This window comes from Oncorhynchus nerka, linkage group LG22 (genome assembly GCF_034236695.1).
Source record: "Oncorhynchus nerka isolate Pitt River linkage group LG22, Oner_Uvic_2.0, whole genome shotgun sequence".
Lineage (NCBI taxonomy): Eukaryota > Metazoa > Chordata > Actinopteri > Salmoniformes > Salmonidae > Oncorhynchus > Oncorhynchus nerka.
Window position 1 is genome coordinate 73,039,337 of NC_088417.1, and position 19,495 is coordinate 73,058,831.

Below are 19,495 nucleotides of genomic sequence, written 5' to 3' on the forward strand. Positions count from 1 at the left end.
TAGGTCCCCCCGTGTGGTTCTGGGATTTTTGCTCACCGTTCTTGTGGTAATTTTGACCCCACGGGGTGAAATCTTGCGTGGAGCCCCAGATCGAGGGAGATTATCAGTGGTCTTGTATGTCTTCCATTTCCTAATAATTGCTCCCACAGTTGATTTCTTCAAGCCAAGCTGCTTACATATTGCAGATTCAGTCTTCCCAGCCTGGTGCAGGTCTACAATTTTGTTTCTGGTGTCCTTTGACAGCTCTTTGGTCTTGGCCATAGTGGAGTTTGGAGTGTGACTGTTTGAGGTTGTGGACAGGTGTCTTTTATACCGATAACAAGTTCAAACAGGTGCCATTAATACAGGTAACGAGTGGAGGACAGAGGAGCCTCTTAAAGAAGAAGTTACAGGTCTGTGAGAGCCAGAAATCTTGCCTGTTTGTCGGTGACCAAATAGTTATTTTCCACCATAATTTGCAAATAAATTCATTAAAAATCCTACAATGTGATTTTCTGGATTTTTTTTTCTCATTTTGTCTGTCATAGTTGAAGTGTACCTATGATGAAAATGACAGGCCTCTCTCATATTTTTTAAGTGGGATAACTTGCACAATTGATGGCTGACTAAATACTTGTTTGCCCCACTGTATGTGTGTAAAATGTGTTATTTAAGCACTGAGAGCTAAGGTCTCCATTTTTTTTAATACACCACTAACCTATTTTTGTCTTCTCTTTCTCCCTCTCTCCCCAAATGTAGCGCTCCAAAATAGCAGTTTATGAAAAAATGTGGTCTTACATGAAATCAGCTGAACCGTCAGTGTTCGCAAAGACCACTCCAGAAGGGGTTGCCCGAGTGCGAAAGTCGAAAGGCAAATTTGCCTTTCTTCTCGAATCCACAATGAACGAGTACATTGAGCAGCGGAAACCTTGTGACACCATGAAAGTGGGCGGCAACCTGGACTCTAAAGGATACGGTGTGGCAACACCTAAAGGCTCAGCATTAAGGTGGGTGGGACAATATAACAATATTCTCCATGTTGTTATAGTATTCCACCTACCCTGATGTCTCCTGTTGTCCCATTCCTCTTCTTCCTCACTCCTCAATTTTTCATTTTTTGAGGTTCATCAGGAAGTAAACGGTATTATGTGTTTAACTCTCGTGTAGACGTAAAGCCATTTCTATCATGTTCTCTCTATGGTTTGTTTCTCTCTGTGTTTCTGTCTTTTTCTTTCTCTTCAAAGGGAAAGTACTTATTGGTATATTAGTCATATTTACTAAATCCATTTGAATGTTGATGTGCCCCCACACCCACCCCTCGTTTGTTTTTCTCTTCCCTCAACCTTTCCTCTCTCTGTCCTCTGTGGTGTCCCTCTCTGGCAGTTCAGCATTGCTTCTAATTTAACAGTTCAATGTGTTTCTTTCACTTAACTTGCTAAAAGCTGCACTGTCACTTATGATGAATGTTAACGTGCATGCTGTATGTTGTCCTTATTCTTCTATTCTCTATGACAAAGTGTCCCTATCCCGCACACTTCAGTTCTGAGCAATGTAAACCCTCCATACCACCTCTTTAATATTTAACACTTTCTTTGCTGTAAAACGCTTCTTACCTCTACACACCGTTGAAATTCTTTACCAATTTGTCATTTTCGTGATCCCCCTTATGAATCATTTGATATTATTATTATTATTATTACTATTAACCAATATTCTAATATTAGATTTCTCACGGACCTGTTCGTTTTCTTACAAGTCATGTTTTATCGTTTCAAGAAATGCTGTTAACCTGGCAGTGTTAAAACTGAATGAGCAAGGCCTCTTGGACAAATTGAAAAACAAATGGTGGTACGACAAGGGAGAGTGCGGCAGCGGGGGAGGTGACTCCAAGGTCAGCCTCAATGTCACCAATATCGGGTATCGTAGAGTAGAGTAATCGGCAAGCCTGTTATATCACTACTGTAACCTATAGGCCCCAACCACATCCACTATGGCCCTGTAACAGAAAACCGTGTGGCTTTTTCTATTTTATTGTGCAACTGAGATCAAACTGAGAACCCTTTACTTGGCTAATGGAGGAAAAAGACCAGTAACAATTTAGATATTTCTGATAAAAAATATATATTTTTAAACTGCAGGTAAAGAAGTGTTGAAACTAATTATTATTCCCGATGGTTGAAGAGTAGCACTTCTGGTAAGAAGCCATACTGTGTGACCTCCTTTGGGAAGTTAGTGTTTTGCTCTGCAGCAGGGCTGCTCTGTGAGATATTTCCTACGTTTCTCCAGAGGCTTTTTAGCTTAGTGCTTTGCCCTGTGGTTGTCAAAGGCAAAACATACAGAATGGCAGAATGTACATTTCCTCTGCTTTTTATATCCACAGGACAAACATGGTGGAATTATAATGCTGTTTCACTAAAATGTACTTCAGGGAGCTTCTATTTGAAGAGAACAACACATTTCATCACTTATTTAACTGACAGTGGATTAATAATTTGTTGCAATTGATTCTGAATGAAGTATTGATTAAGAGAATAACATGACGGTGGCCATGAACCCTAGCACTGAGGTGTACTGTAGCACTCTCCAAACTGCCTCAACCTTGGGTGCTAGGGCAGGCGAGGCGAACAGCGTAGTCTTGAGGGGACTAAGCATTGCAGGCAAACGTGAGAATTCTAATGACAGTGACACCAAATGATCCAAACTTCTGTCTGATACCAACAACATCGCTGAAAACCAGTCTTAGATTGTGACCCTGACAGATTCCTTTGGTTGGTCTTAGTCTCCAAGACCAGTCAGTCTACCCATGGCCGGCCCTGCCCCGACCAATGAAATGCTGCAAGAGGGTGGAAAATATGACCTGATCTTGTGTTTCAGAACACGAGGGCACAGTGACAGCCTGACTGTGGATCCGTCTCTGTCTTTAATCTTCTGCTTGCATCTTGACCACAGTACACTTGGCACATTGTAGAAGAACAGGCAGACTGACTTTGATGTTGTTGACTCTAGTCATTCATTCCTGAGTGTAAGTGGGACATGAAAACTATAGCAGAGCAACACAAAGCAGCTGCCTCGTCCTGCAAGCAATCTGCCTTGAATCCTTGGTAGAGAGAGGGTAGCCATGTTATAATATTGCACCTGACTGCCACATTTCTTGTTTATTATTTTATTCTTAAAAATGCATGTGTTGGTACTTTAACAATGTGCTTCAAATATATTGTATGTAATAACCACTGACAGAGCAAAACCCAATATATTATAGACACAAACTAGATCTGACATTGGCAAATTACACTGTAAATATACCATAAATACCCAGGGAAATTGTCTCAAATATGAAAGTAGACGACATGCTTATCACAGACATATAGTCAATAAGGAAAGTTCACACAGCAGGTTAAGAACTGGAATGAGTAACTATTTCTGATAGATATTTGGATGTATGAGAATCGGATGGTGTAAAGACGTGAGTAAATCGTGTTTCTTCTGTGTGTCATGTTTTCTCAGTTGTTCATCTTTTGTTTTAACATTGTATCTTGATATCTTGAATGAACTGTCAAATACTGTGTGGGTTGATTTGATAGTTTTGTCTCTTTGTATGTTTTGGGAGTGTTCTGTTTGTATTGTTTTCCAGTTTTTGTTTTGTCACCTCAACATATGTATTCATTTGACACCTGAGTCATACTTGATGGTAACAGTGAAAGAGTCCTTCGACATCCCCCGCCACAGACACTGATTTTATACTCTCAAAAAAGAACTGAACCTTGCATTTTTACATTGCCCCTCCTCGTTGTTGGACTGGATCAAGACGGGACGAAGCAACACATGTTTACCTAGCAGCAATCACAGGCACAAGGGGATAGCCATCTGACAGGCATGCTCAGTACAGCGCGTACATCAGCATGTGTCATTATCATGTCAGCCGCTACTGGACAGACAGACAGACCTTCAGTGACACGTTAGCTAGGAGAGTACTGTCCTCTATCTCGCTGTTAGCCTGTCAGCGCTCTCAGTCCACTGACCTCTGGGTTGCTGGGTCATGGCTATTGTGAGTCACTTCATGTGTTTGCATGCCCTCATAGGACACCCTGCCAGCTCTGGATACGTGTCACGCAAGAGGGAACTAAATGATCACCTGTTTTTTTGTTGTTGTTGCTTTGTCCCCGTGACTACATCATACATTATAACACTGTTATGTTATGGCACTGTTATAGCGCTTTATTTATTTAGTCTGTCATTACTATAGTCTATAAAAGGGGGGATGGTACTCTTCCAAACCAGATAGCCATGCCATTGCCAGGGATTCTTCTTGCTTGGGGACTTAGTAGGGAAACAGATGTCAGTACACCCAGTTTGTCCTGATGTTGTGCCCATTGTTTAGCTGCTTCTCTCCACACTGATACCAGTACTGGAACCTGGCCCGATGTGACTTACCATGTCCATAGCAACAGCTCAGTATGAGCAGGAGACAGTACTAATTGTGCAAAGCTGCTGTTACTAAACTCATTCCTATCCACATAGTTATTTTCTGAGACTTACTGTGAACCATAGATGTTGTCGAAGTATGTTGTCTAAATTGCTGTGAAAATAAGCCGTCTAGCCAGATAAGATCAAATAACCTCCCATTCTCTCCTATTTTATGTAAATATTATGCTATTATGCATGAAGCAGACTACAGTGGTGAATACAATATATTTAATGAAGTTAAATTACAAACCCTGATCATTTTTCAGGAAGAAAATAAATACAGAAATCGAGCAGTCATGTAGAGAGCATAATGTCTTACAAACATAACGCCCTACTTCAGGACTCATTAGAAACTGTTTAGCTTTTACATTCCTTAGTCTTATTCAGTCAAATCTACCTGTATATTTGATTGATCTCATTGCAATTAGAAGTTAAAAAAGTAGCTATATACACTAATCATGCAGCCACAGATCTTAATAGAATCAACATGTTGGTATATATATACACATACAGTATATATATATATATATATATATATATATGATAGAAAACCAGATTGGCTACAATTCCATATTACTCCAATTTAGATCTACCGCTCTCTTGTAGTTCCTAACGTTACATTTGATTGATGTTAATTGCACAGTATAGGCCTACGCAAGTCAGATTTATAGGTGGCTCTGTGGATGCATGTGCAGTGAAGGGCTGTATTTTGTGAGGCGTTGGCTACCCTCAGCTAGAACCAAAATGGGCTGCTAGTTTTTGTTGGTCTGTTAGTCAGGAAAGGGTTCCTGTTAGATCCACCTTGCTAAACCCTTGGTCAAAAAGCTACATGTGCCCATAACAATTGCACCTATTTTATGTACATACAGAGCTATATTACAGTAGCTATTCTGCTAGTCCCAATCATAAGTGCTTTTTTGAACAGTGTGTGCCGATTACTCAAAGCGATACAGGTAGGGTCTGGTACGGTAGGGGTTAGTCCTGGTGTATGAAAGGTGACAGTTAGTTTTGCCTGCTCTCTGTGTTGTCTTGGCCAGGACCCTGCTCTATCGCTTTGTAAAGTATGAAGTAGTTTAAAGCTTGAATAACATAAAATAACATAATATAATGTTATTTATGTTATTTCCCACGTGAAGAACTCCTGTAAACCTTGCCGTATTGAAACTCAGTGAACAAGGCATCTTAGACAAGCTGAAAAACAAATGGTGGTACGATAAGGGTGAATGTGGAACCAAGGACTCTGGAAGTAAGGTCAGTCGCTGCAGGTCTTTTTGTACTGATTGCAAATTGCATTTTGACTTAACTGTTCATATGCAAATACCTAAATACCATACATTTAAAAAATATATATGTATAGAATATTTTTTCTTTCATTTTTTTTCTTTTTGTGTTCCAAGAATGACATATCTGCAACACAGTGAAAACATTCTAAACAATTCATGGCATAGTTTGTCTTACACATCCACATCCACATTATCAATGTTTACATTACTGTTCAATTATGAATTAGTATTATTCCTAAAATCTCATTACACAGCTTAGACATATGTAATGATAGTTGAAAAGGTGCAGCATGCCCTGGAAAATGTAAAATTACATTTGTATTCATATTTACCATAGACAAATGACAACCCTTGAATTGTAACCATTATGCTACTATTTTGTTGACCAAACTTTTATTGAAATATTCTTTATTAGTGTCCTTACTTATTTGCGTGCTAATTGAGTATATTCAATCCATTAACATTATACAGTGTGACTTACTGAACAAGCTTCTTTACTCTGACAAACTCCAAAATAACTTTCTAACTCCACCTGGTCATACAGTGATTATGTGGAATCTGACGGTCATGTTTGAACTGTGAAATGTCACAATAAGGAGATTTTGTTTGCACACTTTATGAAGTTAAAAGATTTAATATAAACCAGTTATTTAACCCTCTGAGAAATTCAGAGGACAGGACATACTGGCCCTGTAGCCAATGGCAGGGCTCTCCTATGACAGTCTATATGAAGCACAATTTAAAGGACACACTTATAGGGTTAAAATGCAAATGGTAAAACTCTTATAAATTAATTTCAATATCTAAGTTTGGATCTTAGTAGCAGCAAAATGGTTCAAATCACAGTTCTAACATCTTGCCACTTTGATTGAAATTGTGAGATTCAGTCAGATTATTAATGGTACATTTGAAGAACTACAATATCACAGTGAAGTCAGGGCCAATGAAGAGTTTTTTGACCTGTACGACATTGACCTCCTTCCTTTAGGGTGGCCTCGTAAACGAGCCACAGAGTAGGGTATAAGGAACCTTTTTCTCGACATTCACCAATCTAGCTATGTTATTAACTACCTGCAGAGTTGACCCACCTCTCCTGCTATTGTTGAGGATTGACTGACCTACAAGACAGTCCCAAGCTGCTCCCAGCTTCCCACTGTTGTAGGGAAGTCATTCAGCAGGTCAACCTCTGTAGTTTACTTCAATACTACCCCACAGTAGGCATATGTCTCCATGGGATTCACTGCCTATACAGTTGATAGAACCATACAGAGTTGCTGGGGTAATCCATTAAATCACTAATAGTGGGGGTGTCATCTTCATTAGAGCTGGATTTGACTTGGGGAGATTTTGCCTTTCTTGTTTGATCAGGTCACAACCAAAATGTCTGTAAAAAAAATTCTTAACATTGTTCTTTACCTTCCCCAGGACAAGACAAGTGCTCTAAGCTTGAGCAATGTGGCAGGAGTCTTCTATATTCTGGTTGGAGGGCTAGGGCTGGCTATGACCGTGGCTTTGATAGAGTTCTGTTATAAGTCACGGGCTGAAACCAAACGACTGAATCTGGCTAAGAATGCCCAAAACTTTAAACCAGCTCCTCCGGCAAACACCCAGAATTTTGCCACGTACCGAGAAGGCTATAATGTGTATGGAACAGAGAGTGTTAAAATCTAGGGGGTATGTCTCTCCCACATTTTGTTCCAGTTGTCTGGGCCAGGGCTCTTCAACCCTGTTCCTGGAGAGATACCGTCTTGGAGGTTTTTGCTCCAACCCTAATCTAGTGCACCTGATTCTAATAATTAGCTGGTGGGTACACTGAATAAGGTTGCTTACAACTGGGGTTGGAGTGAAAACCTATAGGAGGGTAGCTCACCAGGAACATGGTTGGAGAGCCGTGTCTTGGGCACTAAGTGTCTCTCAGAATTGATGTCATCCTGTTACTGAATGCTATTGCAACACAATGTTATGATAAGCTGATAATGGTTTCAACATAAGCAATGCATGTATTGTGTGTTCTAGAATATTTTTCAAGAATAGGCTACAAACACTGATTTTGAATGTTGTTGAAATCTAGTCTTCAAGGGTCCTGAATGGTCTATATGTTTTATGTAAGTTTGCCTATTACTGAAAAATATAACATTTTATGGTATCAACAAAAAATTATGTTGAAATCCGACTCCGGTTTTACAGATCTGAAGTCTGTCCCTTCCGCTGGTGTGTCTGGAGGAAGGGACAATCACTCTGTAGGAACACAACCCACTGGCTGGCACCCTGGAGGCGAGGCGGCAGACTTGGTCATCAGCTTGGACCCAAACCCACAGTCAACAAATGCCCATTCTGTGTTGCCAAGCCTGGCACGATTATTGACCACGATGACGCAATAGGACCTGTGCTTCTTCAAATATGGGACTTGCCTCTCTTAGTGCCTTACGGAGCATTCAGCATCACAGCAATGCAACTCCATTTTGGTTCACTTGAAAATACAAGAATCGCAAAAGAATATAGGGTAGGAAAGAAAGAAAACATCTATACTGTTGTAATCTATAAGTGGGGAAAGTTTTAGTTAAATTATTTTGAAGAAAAAAAGCCATTACTTACCATTAAGAAACTCATCCCAGAGAACATTTAAAGTCATTTCAAGCCTTTACAGGTGTATTTTAGTGGTAAAATGTTTATTGAAAAAATGTTGTGTTTTATTGAACGTACTAGAGTCATCTGCCTATTTTACTACTTTATTTTCAATGTCATATAATAATCTAAGACAAACTTCAATTAATAGGGTAGGATCAAAAGAAAAAGGACAATGTTGTACCCTAATCTTTTATTTAAAAAATATGAATAATTTGAAATCATTGGTTATTTAAAATGTCAAGTGCTGTCCAATTTCTTAGAGCCTGATGGACAAGCTGACATTTTATCACCATGGTAGCAGCATAACATGACTGGTTAAAAATAAATACAATATTTAATTTGGGCAATTGCCCACACTTGTCACTACTGCCAAACAAAAATATTAATATTAAATATGAAATTTTATGAAGACATGATCAGTTTTTAAAAGCCATATGGGGCCATGTTGTGATTGAGGTTTTTGATTTAACAGAGTATTAAAAGTTGTAGAGAACACTTGCATATTTACAGTATAGGCCTGCTGAGCATAATAGATGTTATAAACAGTACACCCCAATTTACAACATAAAAGGTTTGAGTACTCATATTAATCAAAAATCGGCTACATATCTTCCACAAAAAGGTTATTAAATTGTAAGTCTAATTGCAATGCAATCCAATGATAATATGTACTAATGGAGTTAAATCTCTATCTTAACATGTTTGGTAAATAATAGCACACTATATCTAGTTGTAATTTACATTCATTTCTTTGTACCTGTGTTTTCTGTTTAGATTGATCATTATTCAGTAATTAACCCAATGAGAGTGGAGAGATCAGAAGAATACAACTAGAGTATTTCTGTTTTATGTTTGAGAAAAATAACTATCAGAAGAATACAAGAGTATTTCTGTGTTTTTATGTTTCTACAAAAACTGTGATCCACTAGCCTACACTTTGAAGACATGCCAAGCAGAAAACAGATGAATAAGATAATTCTTTAACCATGGAGAAGCATAAATGTTAAGAAACATTGATTTTATTAAGGCTTCTCTTATCCTTTTTTACAAATAAAATGCATGTGAAATTTGTGATCACTTTACCAAACTGCAACCTAAAGCAGACCCTAGGAAGTTAGCAAACAATCTCAACTTTATAACGAATCGGATCCTTTTAGTTATTTAATTTGTAATTGCACCTCAGCAATGAGAAAATTGCCAAGCTGCGTAGTGATAACAAGAACTGCATGTGTGGACATACTGAACCTTGTGAGGTCCTGTACAAAGAATTTTATTACATTTTGTAAATAAAAGTGGATTTAAAATTCAGTTATTTTCTAATATTATTGATTAAGCTATTGAATGTTATTCTGTCATACAGGGACAATACATATTATCATCCAAATATCTCCAGTGATCATACTGCACCATATAATAGACAGGAAGAAACCAGGAAATATTAACATTTATCCAGCCGACTATTCATCCCGCAAGCATGACCTTGAACTGGTCAGAGAATGACACAATATGGACAATCCATAAGGCTTGCCCTGGAGTAGAATGTCATTACAGTTGAATGGTATATGCAAGCAATTTTTTCATGACAATGCACTATATTACAAAGAAGGAATGAGAGAGGGTTATTTCCAATGTACATGTATAAACTAGCAGGATTGCCAGACTGGACAGGACTTGGTCTGGGGATTTTGTGTGATAAATGATGTAAAGCCAGGGAACTTGCGATTTACGACCAAGCTAAAAACAGAGGCAGAGAGGAACAGGAGAATGACCTCAACTGTAAAATAACAAGACTAGGAGCCTAGTCTGAACACTATTTGTTTAACCTTTAACTAGGCAAGTCAATTAAGAACTAATTCTAATTTACAAACAATGACGGCCTACCAAGAGGCATCCTGCCGGGACAAAACACGAGAAAGACAACACTACATAGACCTAAAACACAGAATGGTGGCAACACAACATGAAACACAGTAGCAGCACAAACATGGTAGAAACCTTTAGCCACAGGTAACAGCCCTAAGGGCAATAATGTAGAACGGGTGTTGTACAGTATATGGAGGATGAGGGTTGCAGTAGGTCACTAAGATAGGGGGAGTGAGGCCCTAAGAGGGTTTTATAAATAAGCATCAGTAAATGGGTCTTGCAACAGGTATACAGATATGGCCAGTTTAGAGTGAAGTGATATATCCGATAAGGAGCATTGGTGGAAAATCTGATAGACATTAATAGTCTAGTGTTCGCCTAAGGTATTTAAGAGCTTCACTTACAAAAAAAGAAGTGCAGTTTTGAAACAGCAGGAAAAGTGCAGTAACTGCAGTCAACTGTGGTATTTTGGACACAGTAATTGCAGAATAACTGCAGTGTACTGAAGTTATACTGCACTCTGACTGAAATATTTTTCCTTAAGGGTTTCTGTACATATCAGAAAATAAACTGCAAAAACTTTATAGCATTGCTCAACACTGGGGATGTCTCTGTCCAAGGTTTCACTTCAGGAAATGCACGGTTTAGAGCATTCTCTGTGGACCCTTTGTGTGGGAACTTGAACTTTCTAATAACTTCTTGCCTGACCAACTGAAAGGTCTGTGTTACTTCAGCTTAACTGTAACAATGAAGTGAAGTGGGATGGCAAATAACCCTAAAAGTTCAAATAAGTGGACACCAAATACGAATGGCTCACTAGGAAAATTATCATTTATTAGTTTAAAAAAAAGCATACACTTGTCGAGTACAGCAGATAAAAACTCCAAAAAAGGTTGTTTCTGAAACATTTGTATTTGGAGTACAAAGCTTTCTAAATTTGTACATTTCTTTTTATTGGCTTCAAGGAGGAAATGTCATTTTACAAATGATTTAAAAACCTGATAACACACAATCGCATAATGGACATAGCAAAGGGACATCGAAAAATAAACATAACAGATATGACTTACATGTTACCTTTATTATTGTACACATAATATACAAACTGGTCATTTGTATCATTTCACTCAATACATGCCTAAAGACTTGCCTGGATTAAAAGGAGGATAAATAAAATAGACATGTAACTAAATGAGGTAAATGCAAATATGGAGCGTGTCTATTAATGCCAATAAAACAAGAAAGAGGAGGAGCCTGACAACAAGAAACAGATACATTTTTTTCATCAGGCATTTGTGATTATCGACTGTATGACCTGATGCTTTCGAGAGCATTTCATTCAGTTACCAGTTTAATTTCTGAATAGAATAACATTTCGTGATTTGAATAGCACATTGTGCCAATATTCAAAAGTAAAAAACAAAAACAAAAGAAACTCACTTTCAGTTGGTTACTGAAATAAAAAATAAAGGAGATCTGCAAGTTTCAAACACTAAAACTAACATCACTTGCAGACAGTTACAACTGAAACAGGCAGAAATGAGTAAAATTTCAGATGCCTCATCTCAGACTGCACAAGGCAGAGAAAACGGAGCACTAGCTAACAGCATGGTACAGGAGGGAGGGAGGGTAACTGTCTGTCTGTCTGTCTAGGGGAAAGCACGGCTTCTCCAGGTCTGCTGCAGCCCACAGATTGGGAGGGTGAGGAAGGAGTATAAGAATGAAGACATGCTTTAGACAAAAACCAAATCATACAAACACTTGAAAGTCAAGCGTAATATTAAATTAACTTTTCATATACTATTCCATTACTACTTACCTTCACTGACTGAACTGTAACACATTATCTGTGCTTGTCAGAAGACTTATGAGTACCACCATTAAGGAAAAACTTCAAACAGTAAAACCATTGCAATTCGTTAGATACACATAATAAAGATCAATAGAAAATCTACCACAAGGTAGCGAGATTAGAAACATCTCACAGGGTCATGTTTATTTAGACCCAATATTTGGATTTGGTTGTCGTCTTGAATAATAGAATTAAAATATATACAGTACTCAAGGTAATACAATTATAATTACATCAAATACTGGGTCTCCAGAAGTTAGTTAATTCCATAATTTCAGTTCTGAAGTGTTACCCAGAACTTAAGGATATTGTTTTTTCTCATCCTTTCCACCACTGCTGTCCCTCTTCTCCTTCTTGTCAGATTTTTCTTTGTCGTGTCTAGACTCCTTCAACAAACAGACAGGAAACACACATGTCAATCAAAACATCACTACTGCCCACCAGTTGTACATAGTAGTCGTGGCCAAAAATTGAGAACGACACAAATATTAATTTTCAAAGTCTGCTGCCTCAGTTCGTATGATGGCAATTTGCATCTACTCCAGAATGTTATGAAGTGTGATCAGATGAATTGCAAAGTCCCTCTTTCCCATGCAAATGAACTGAATCCCCCAAAAACATTTCCACTGCATTTCAGCCCTGCCACAAAAGGACTAGCTGACATGTCAGTGATTCTCTCGTTAACACAGGTGTGAGTGTTGACGAGGACAAGGCTGGAGATCACTCTGTCATGCAGATTGAGTTTGAATAACAGACTGGAAGCTTCAAAAGGAGGGTGGTGCTTGGAATCATTGTTCTTCCTCTGCCAACCATGGTTACCTGCAAGGATATTGCTGCCAGTAAGCTGCGGGATCGGGGCCCCACCAGTACAGAGCTTGCTCAGTAATGGCAGCAGGCAGGTGTGAGTGCATCTGCACACACAGTGAGGCGAAGACTTTTGGAGGATGGCCTGGTGTCAAGAAGGGCAGCAAAGAAGCCACTTCTCTCCAGGAAAAACATCAGGGACAGACTGATATTCTGCAAAAGGTACAGGGGTTGGACTGCTGAGGACTGGGGTAAAGTCAATTTATCTGATGAATCCCCTTTCCGAAAGCTTGTCCGGAGAAGACACGGTGAGCACTACCATCAGTCCCGTGTCATGCCAACAGTAAAGCATCTTGAGACCATTCATGTGTGGGTTGCTTCTCAGTCAAGGGAGTGGGCTCACTCACAATTTTGCCTAAGAACACAGCCATGAATAAAGAATGGTACCAACACATCCTTCGAGAGCAACTTCTCCCAACCACACAGGAACAGTTTGGTGACGAACAATGCCTTTTCCAGCACGATGGAGCACCTTGCCATAAGGCAAAAGTGATAACTAAGTGGCTTGGGGAACAAAAGATCGATATTTTGGGTCCATGGCCAGGAAACTCCCCAGACGTTAATCCCATTGAGAACTTGTGGTCATTCCTCAAGAGGCGGGTGGACAAACAAAACCCCACAAATTCTGACAAACTCCAAGCATTGATTATGCAAGAATGGACTGCCATCAGTCAGAATGTAGCCCAGAAATGAATTGACAGCATGCCAGGGCAGATTGCAGAGGTCTTGAAAAAAAAAGGGTCAGCAATGCAAATATTGACTCTTTGCATCAACATCATGTAATTGTCAATAAAAGCCTTTGACACTTATGAATTGCGTGTAATTATTCTTCACTATTCCATAGTAACATCTGACAAAAATATCTAAAGACACTGAGGCAGCAGACTTCGTGGAAATTAATATTTGTGTCATTCTCAAAACTTTTGGCCACAACTGTACACCTGGACCACCAATGTGTGGGCCTTGAGAAAGTATTCATATTTGCCTTGCCAAATTTTGTGTTACAGCCTGAATTCAAAATTGATTAAAAACTAAATTCTTACCCATCTACACACAATACCCCAATAATGACAAAATTAAAACATGTTTTTAGAAATGTTAGCAAATTGAATGAAAATTAAATACAGAAACATCCAATTTACATTGCCTTCGGATGGTTTTCAGACCTTTTTCCACAATTCGTTACGCTACAGCCTTATTGTAAAATGGATTAAATTGTTTGTTTTTTCTTCTCAATCCACACACAATACCCCATAATGACAATTTTTTTTTTTTTTTAATATTTGCAAATTTACAAAAAATAAATAAAAATAAATTTACATAAGTATTCAGACCCTTTACTCAGTACTTTATTGATGCACCTTAGGCAGCGATTACAGCCTCGAGTCTTCTTGGGTATGACGCTACAAGTTTGCACACCTGTATTTGGGGAGTTTATCCCATTCTTCTCTGCAGATCCTCTCAAGCTCTGTTAGGTTGGATGGGAAGTAATGCTGCACGGCTATTTTCAGAGATTCGATTGGGTTCAAGTCGGTCTCTGGCTAGGCCAAGGAAGGACATTCAGAAACTCATCCCAAAGTCACTCCTGCGTTCTCTTGGCTGTGTGCTTAGGGAAGGTAAACCTCCCCCAGTCTGAGGTCCTGAGGGCTCTGAAAACCTGCTCCATCAAGGATCTCTGTACTTTGCGCCGTTCATCTTACCCTCGGTCCAGACTCATCTCCCAGTCCCTGCAGCTGAAAAACATCCCCACAGCATGATTCTGCCACCACTGTGCCATCCGTAGGGATGCTGCCAGATTTCCTCCAGACGTGACATTTAGGCCAAAGAGTAATCTTGGTTTCATCAGACCAGAAAATCTTGTTTCTCATAGTCGGAGTGTCCTTTAGATGCCTTTTGGCAAAATCCAAGCAGGCTGTCGTGTGCCTTTTTGCTGAGTGGCTTCCGTCGGGCCACTCTACCATTAAAGCCTGATTGGTGGAGTGCTGCAGAGATGGTTGTCTTCTGGAAGGTTCTCCCATTTCCACAGAGGAACTCAGGAGGTCTGTCAGAGTGACCATTGGGTTCTTGTTCACCTCCCTGACCAAGGCCCTTCTCCTCCGATTGCACAGTTTGGCCAGGGGGGCAGCTCTTGGAAGTGTCTTGGTGGTTCCAAACTTCTTCCATTTAAGAATGATGGGGGACACTGTGTTCTTGGGGACCTTCAATGCTGCGGATTGATTTTTTTGGTACCCTTCCCGAGATCTGTGCTTTGACACAATCCTGCCTCAGAACTCTACGGACAATTCCTTCGACCTCATGGCTTGGTTTTTGCTCTGACATGCACTGTCAACTGTGGAACCTTACAGGTGTGTGCCTTTCCAAATCATGTCGAATCAATTGAATTTACCACAGGTGGACTCCAATCAAGTTGTAGAAACATCTTAAGCACCTGAGCTCAATTTCAAGTCTCATCGCAGAGAGTCTGAAAACGTATGTAAATAAGGTATGCTTTTTATATTTAGCACATTTTCAAACATTTCTAAAAACCTGTTTTCGCTTCGTCATTTTGGGGTATTGTGTGTAGATTGATGAGGATTTTAAAAATGTATTTAAATGGTTTTTAGGGATAGGTGTCCCGTCAACGGGACAGTTGTAAATCATGCAGCGCCTTGTCACAATGACAGATTTTTAGAGCAACAAATGCCGGTACATATAAGTGTCTTATATCGGCTGAAAGCTTAAATTGTTAATATAACTGTACTGTCCAATTTACAGTAGCTATTACTGCAAAAAAATGCCATGCTATTGTTTGAGGAGAGCTCCTAACAAAACACTTTCACCGGGATAGGTTTGATAAATTAATCTCTGAAGGTGAAATGTGGACTTACATTCTGAAATCTTGCTCTGATTTATCATCCAAAGGGTCCCAGAGATAACATGAAGTGTAAAAAGGTCCATATAGCATGCACGATCGATTTTGTATTTCCACTCCTTCAATTTGCAAAGAAAGGAATCTGAAAATCTAACCCTAAATGTTGTTTCAACCAGTCAAATCGCGTTCGTATGTATTCCTCAGAGATCCTAGAATGTAACCAGACTTCACTATATCATTAGGGGGGTAGTATATCCTATAGGACAGCATATTTGGTCAGAGAGCGACACCTTCATGGCACACCGATTTCACGGAAGGTCTTCATTTGAACGACTAACTTTGTCAAATAAGCACAAATGGGGGTCAAACAACACTAGCTAGATAGCCAGTGAGCTGGGCTTTACGGGAGCATCCGGAAACCCTGTATCTGTCGTAAAATGTAGCTACGAACCTTGCGCGACAGCATGTCATATCATTTTGGACAAAAATAAGAATATTTAGAGTTACGAAAAATGTTTGTTTTGCAAACTTATAATATGGCTACTAATACTGGAAAAGCTAAATCAAAGTCCAAGTATACAGATGTGACAATATTGTTGCAGAAAAATGTCATGAATGCAAATGTCTCCTTCACAATTTGCCCAAATGTATCTGGGTAACTTCACACTAAATGCCATGTAGTTCGCTCATACTACAAGTTATCTGTCTGAAACTTTGCACATACACTACTGCAATCTTGTGGACACCATCGGAATTACAACCAGAGTGATGGCTATAATTGGGACCTTTGTTGCATTTCAAAGATGGTGTTAGAAAAAAACAGATGCTTTTTTTCTTTGCATTTTCTACCAGATCTATTGTGTTATATTCTCCTACATTCAATTCGCATTTCCACAAACTTCAAAGTGTTTCCTTTCAAATGGTACCAATAATATGCATATCCTTGCTTCAGGGCCTGAGCTACATGCAGTTAGATTTGGGCATGTCATTTTAGGAGAAAATTGAAAAAAAGGGGGGGGGGGGCTATCCCTAAGAAGATGTATTATATGTTTAAGTTGACAAATTAGGGCTCTACCTAGAATTTTCCGACAAGGTGGTGCTGATGTAGGCCTAAAGTTGGGTAGGGGGAGGTCCAGAGGGCGTCAGACAACTTCTCCCTCCGGAAGTTGAAGCATTTTGAAGTTTTGAAAACCTCTGCCATTTCCTGAAACCAATAGTCTTAACTGATATCAAACAATGTAGTCAACAGAGAAGTCTTGTTTGATCCTAAATTAGAGGTTGTCTCAATGACCCTGACATTTATTTTGGCTAAATTTAGGGGTAACGATTATTCTAATGGGTGTCTATGTGGATACTGGTCTAATGAAAATGTAAACCGCCTTATTAGTTCAATTACTGGATGCAATGTAGTAGTGTAGTTTATTGTAGGCTATTTGGAATAAAATTACAACTGAACTAGGCCTATATGAGGTCGTTTCAGATCTCTATCCCTGACCTCATCCATCAAGTTAGGTCTGACTACTAGGCTACCATTCATTCGACATGTCTTGTTGTCATTGGTGAACGGACTTACCATTAGGAGCCTAGTGTTGACATATATGAAGAGGACAGAAACTGATTCAGTAACATAGGCCTACTAATCTGTAACGGTCCAACAGAACTTTGTGAAGGAAGGTATCAGCGGAACAGCTCTCTGCCATGTCTGTTTCCATCCACACAGCGACGGCACTGAACTACCGCAACATGTTTCCTTAATTGTCGATGCGCTTGTGCCTACTACCATTGCGGAGATCACAGCATGTGCAGGCAAGAAAGTGTTTTTTCTCACACATCAGTGGTATCAATGGCCGAAGTGGCGCACTGCCATCCAGCTTGAGGGAGGAATATAGTACTATGACTACGGGGGCGGGCCGAAGCGGAGAGCTAAAGATTTTTCCTCCTTGCCCAAGTCCTCTGATTGGCCCAGATCCAACTTCAGATGGTTGAGTTAAAAACCACAAAGTGCCAATTAAACGTTTCATTTTTCATACCAGCGTAATTTGACCTCAAATTGCGTGCATGCTACATAAAATGCGCACAGGTTGACATGTCTGATATATGCTGATTCCAATATTTATGTGCAGCAGCATGCCAGTCCCTTTACTTATTTATAAAGGGCCAGACAAGCTGTACAGAAAGACACCATTCATGTCATGGCTGGGCCAAGACCATTACAGCTACACCGCTTTTACTGTGCAACAACAACCCATAAGGGGTCAAAACTATGATGAGAGACGAATGGCCCCTCCCAGGGAGGGAACTGACTGAGTCTCACTGTGTTGTGTTCTGCAAGGGTCCAGGACCAGGCCAGTACTACCTACCTTCTTGCCCCCGGAGGAGTTTCTCTCAGGTTTAGCAGACTCTCCCTTCTCCTTGCTAGAGGACTTTGACCTCTTGGTCTTCTCTTTGTCAGCAGAGACTGGGGAGCCTGAGGAGGGACTGGCGCTCTTGCTGTGTTTGTTGGAGGAATCTGGGAGAGAAGCAGAAGAATAACAAACCAATAATATTGATCATATCCATGTTGAAAATACTGTTTTATTCTGTATTATTTGCTTATTATGTACATGGAGATAACTTACTGGTTCCATTTTCATCTTTTCTGCGTTTGGATTCTAGGCTCATCTCACGGTCAGTGGTCATATGATCCTAAAAAAAGATGGGAAATAAATAAGGACAATGAATCAATCTCACCAGTCCTGACAATCTATGCAAAACTAATGTCAGAATTCCTCTGAAGTATTTGGCTGTTAAGTTCTATAGCTATCAAATCAAGATAGATATGGGACCTGTATAAAATCAGTTTAGAACATTCAGTTCCACATGGAGCCCAGTGTGGGGCTTTAACATCTCTCAATGCAACATGGCCTGTAAAATACTCACTCTCTTCCTGTCCTTTCGGTCTTTGTCGTCGGTCTTCTTCTCTTTGGAACGGCCCCGGGTATTCTCAGACTCTTTCTTTGTCATCTCTCTCTCTCTGCTCTTGGACCGCGCGACCAAATTGTAGTTGATGTGGTGCTGTAAGGAATTAGCATACAACAGACAGACCAAAATAGATGATTATTTTTACGTTTCATGGCATTCTGTCCACTTACAGGAGGACACCTTGACATGCGTGTTGAAATCAGCCCGTTCTCTCAGTGTGCCTATTACCAAGCCATTAACCTGATAATATAACCCCATATTCCCAGGAACACCCTGTAAACTGTACTACGTGCTGCTGATCATATGAATGAACCCACTAAGTGGCTCTGACAGTTCCTGGAGGAAAATCACTAGGAAACAGTCAAAGATAAAATCACTAAACATAGAAAGACACAGGAATATAGAGCGGCTAAATAAAACAGGACTAAAAACAAATAGGAAGAAAAAGAGATTCAAGAGCAGATCCACAGGGCATCTTACCACTGCAGAAGTTATCTAGTAAAATAGAACATCAGGAACATTTTCAATATTGTAGTATCAAAGTTGAACACTATCCCTAACCACGTGGTCAGAGGTGTAGTAAGGTTCATCATCCTCAGTATTCAGACCCCAAACATTTCCCTCCCCGACAAAAACTGTGTCACCAATAACTGTAGCTCAGTCCAGAGAGCATAGATATCATCCCAATAACTACACAGCGAACCATGTATAGTGTAGGTGATATGAGATTGGACCATGGGGACTGCAGGC

The 19,495-nt window shown here is 39.7% G+C and overlaps 2 protein-coding genes across 3 annotated transcripts in view; one reads left to right on the top strand and one right to left on the bottom strand.

Annotated features, from left to right (window-relative positions):
• Positions 1-9,662, top strand: part of LOC115105655 (glutamate receptor 3-like) — a 127,653-nt gene extending 117,991 nt beyond the window's left edge. The window contains exons 13-16 of the mRNA XM_065007382.1: positions 739-986; positions 1,756-1,870; positions 7,152-7,400; positions 7,914-9,662. Coding sequence (XP_064863454.1) covers positions 739-986; positions 1,756-1,870; positions 7,152-7,397 — 609 coding nt within the window. The 3' untranslated portion in view covers positions 7,398-7,400; positions 7,914-9,662. The remainder of the gene's footprint in view (positions 1-738; positions 987-1,755; positions 1,871-7,151; positions 7,401-7,913) is intronic.
• A 1,368-nt stretch (positions 9,663-11,030) lies between these two features.
• Positions 11,031-19,495, bottom strand: part of LOC115105656 (THO complex subunit 2-like) — a 75,950-nt gene continuing 67,485 nt past the window's right edge. The window contains exons 34-39 of one of the 2 annotated variants that reach the window (XM_029627921.2): positions 18,704-18,838; positions 18,403-18,469; positions 18,145-18,293; positions 12,379-12,455; positions 12,037-12,088; positions 11,031-11,893 (exon numbers count right to left, since the gene is read on the bottom strand). In XM_029627921.2, coding sequence (XP_029483781.1) covers positions 12,061-12,088; positions 12,379-12,455; positions 18,145-18,293; positions 18,403-18,469; positions 18,704-18,838 — 456 coding nt within the window. In that variant the 3' untranslated portion in view covers positions 11,031-11,893; positions 12,037-12,060. Of the gene's footprint in view, positions 11,897-12,036; positions 12,089-12,378; positions 12,456-18,144; positions 18,294-18,402; positions 18,470-18,703; positions 18,839-19,495 lie in introns of both variants that reach the window. The other variant, XM_029627920.2, reaches the window with a different exon arrangement.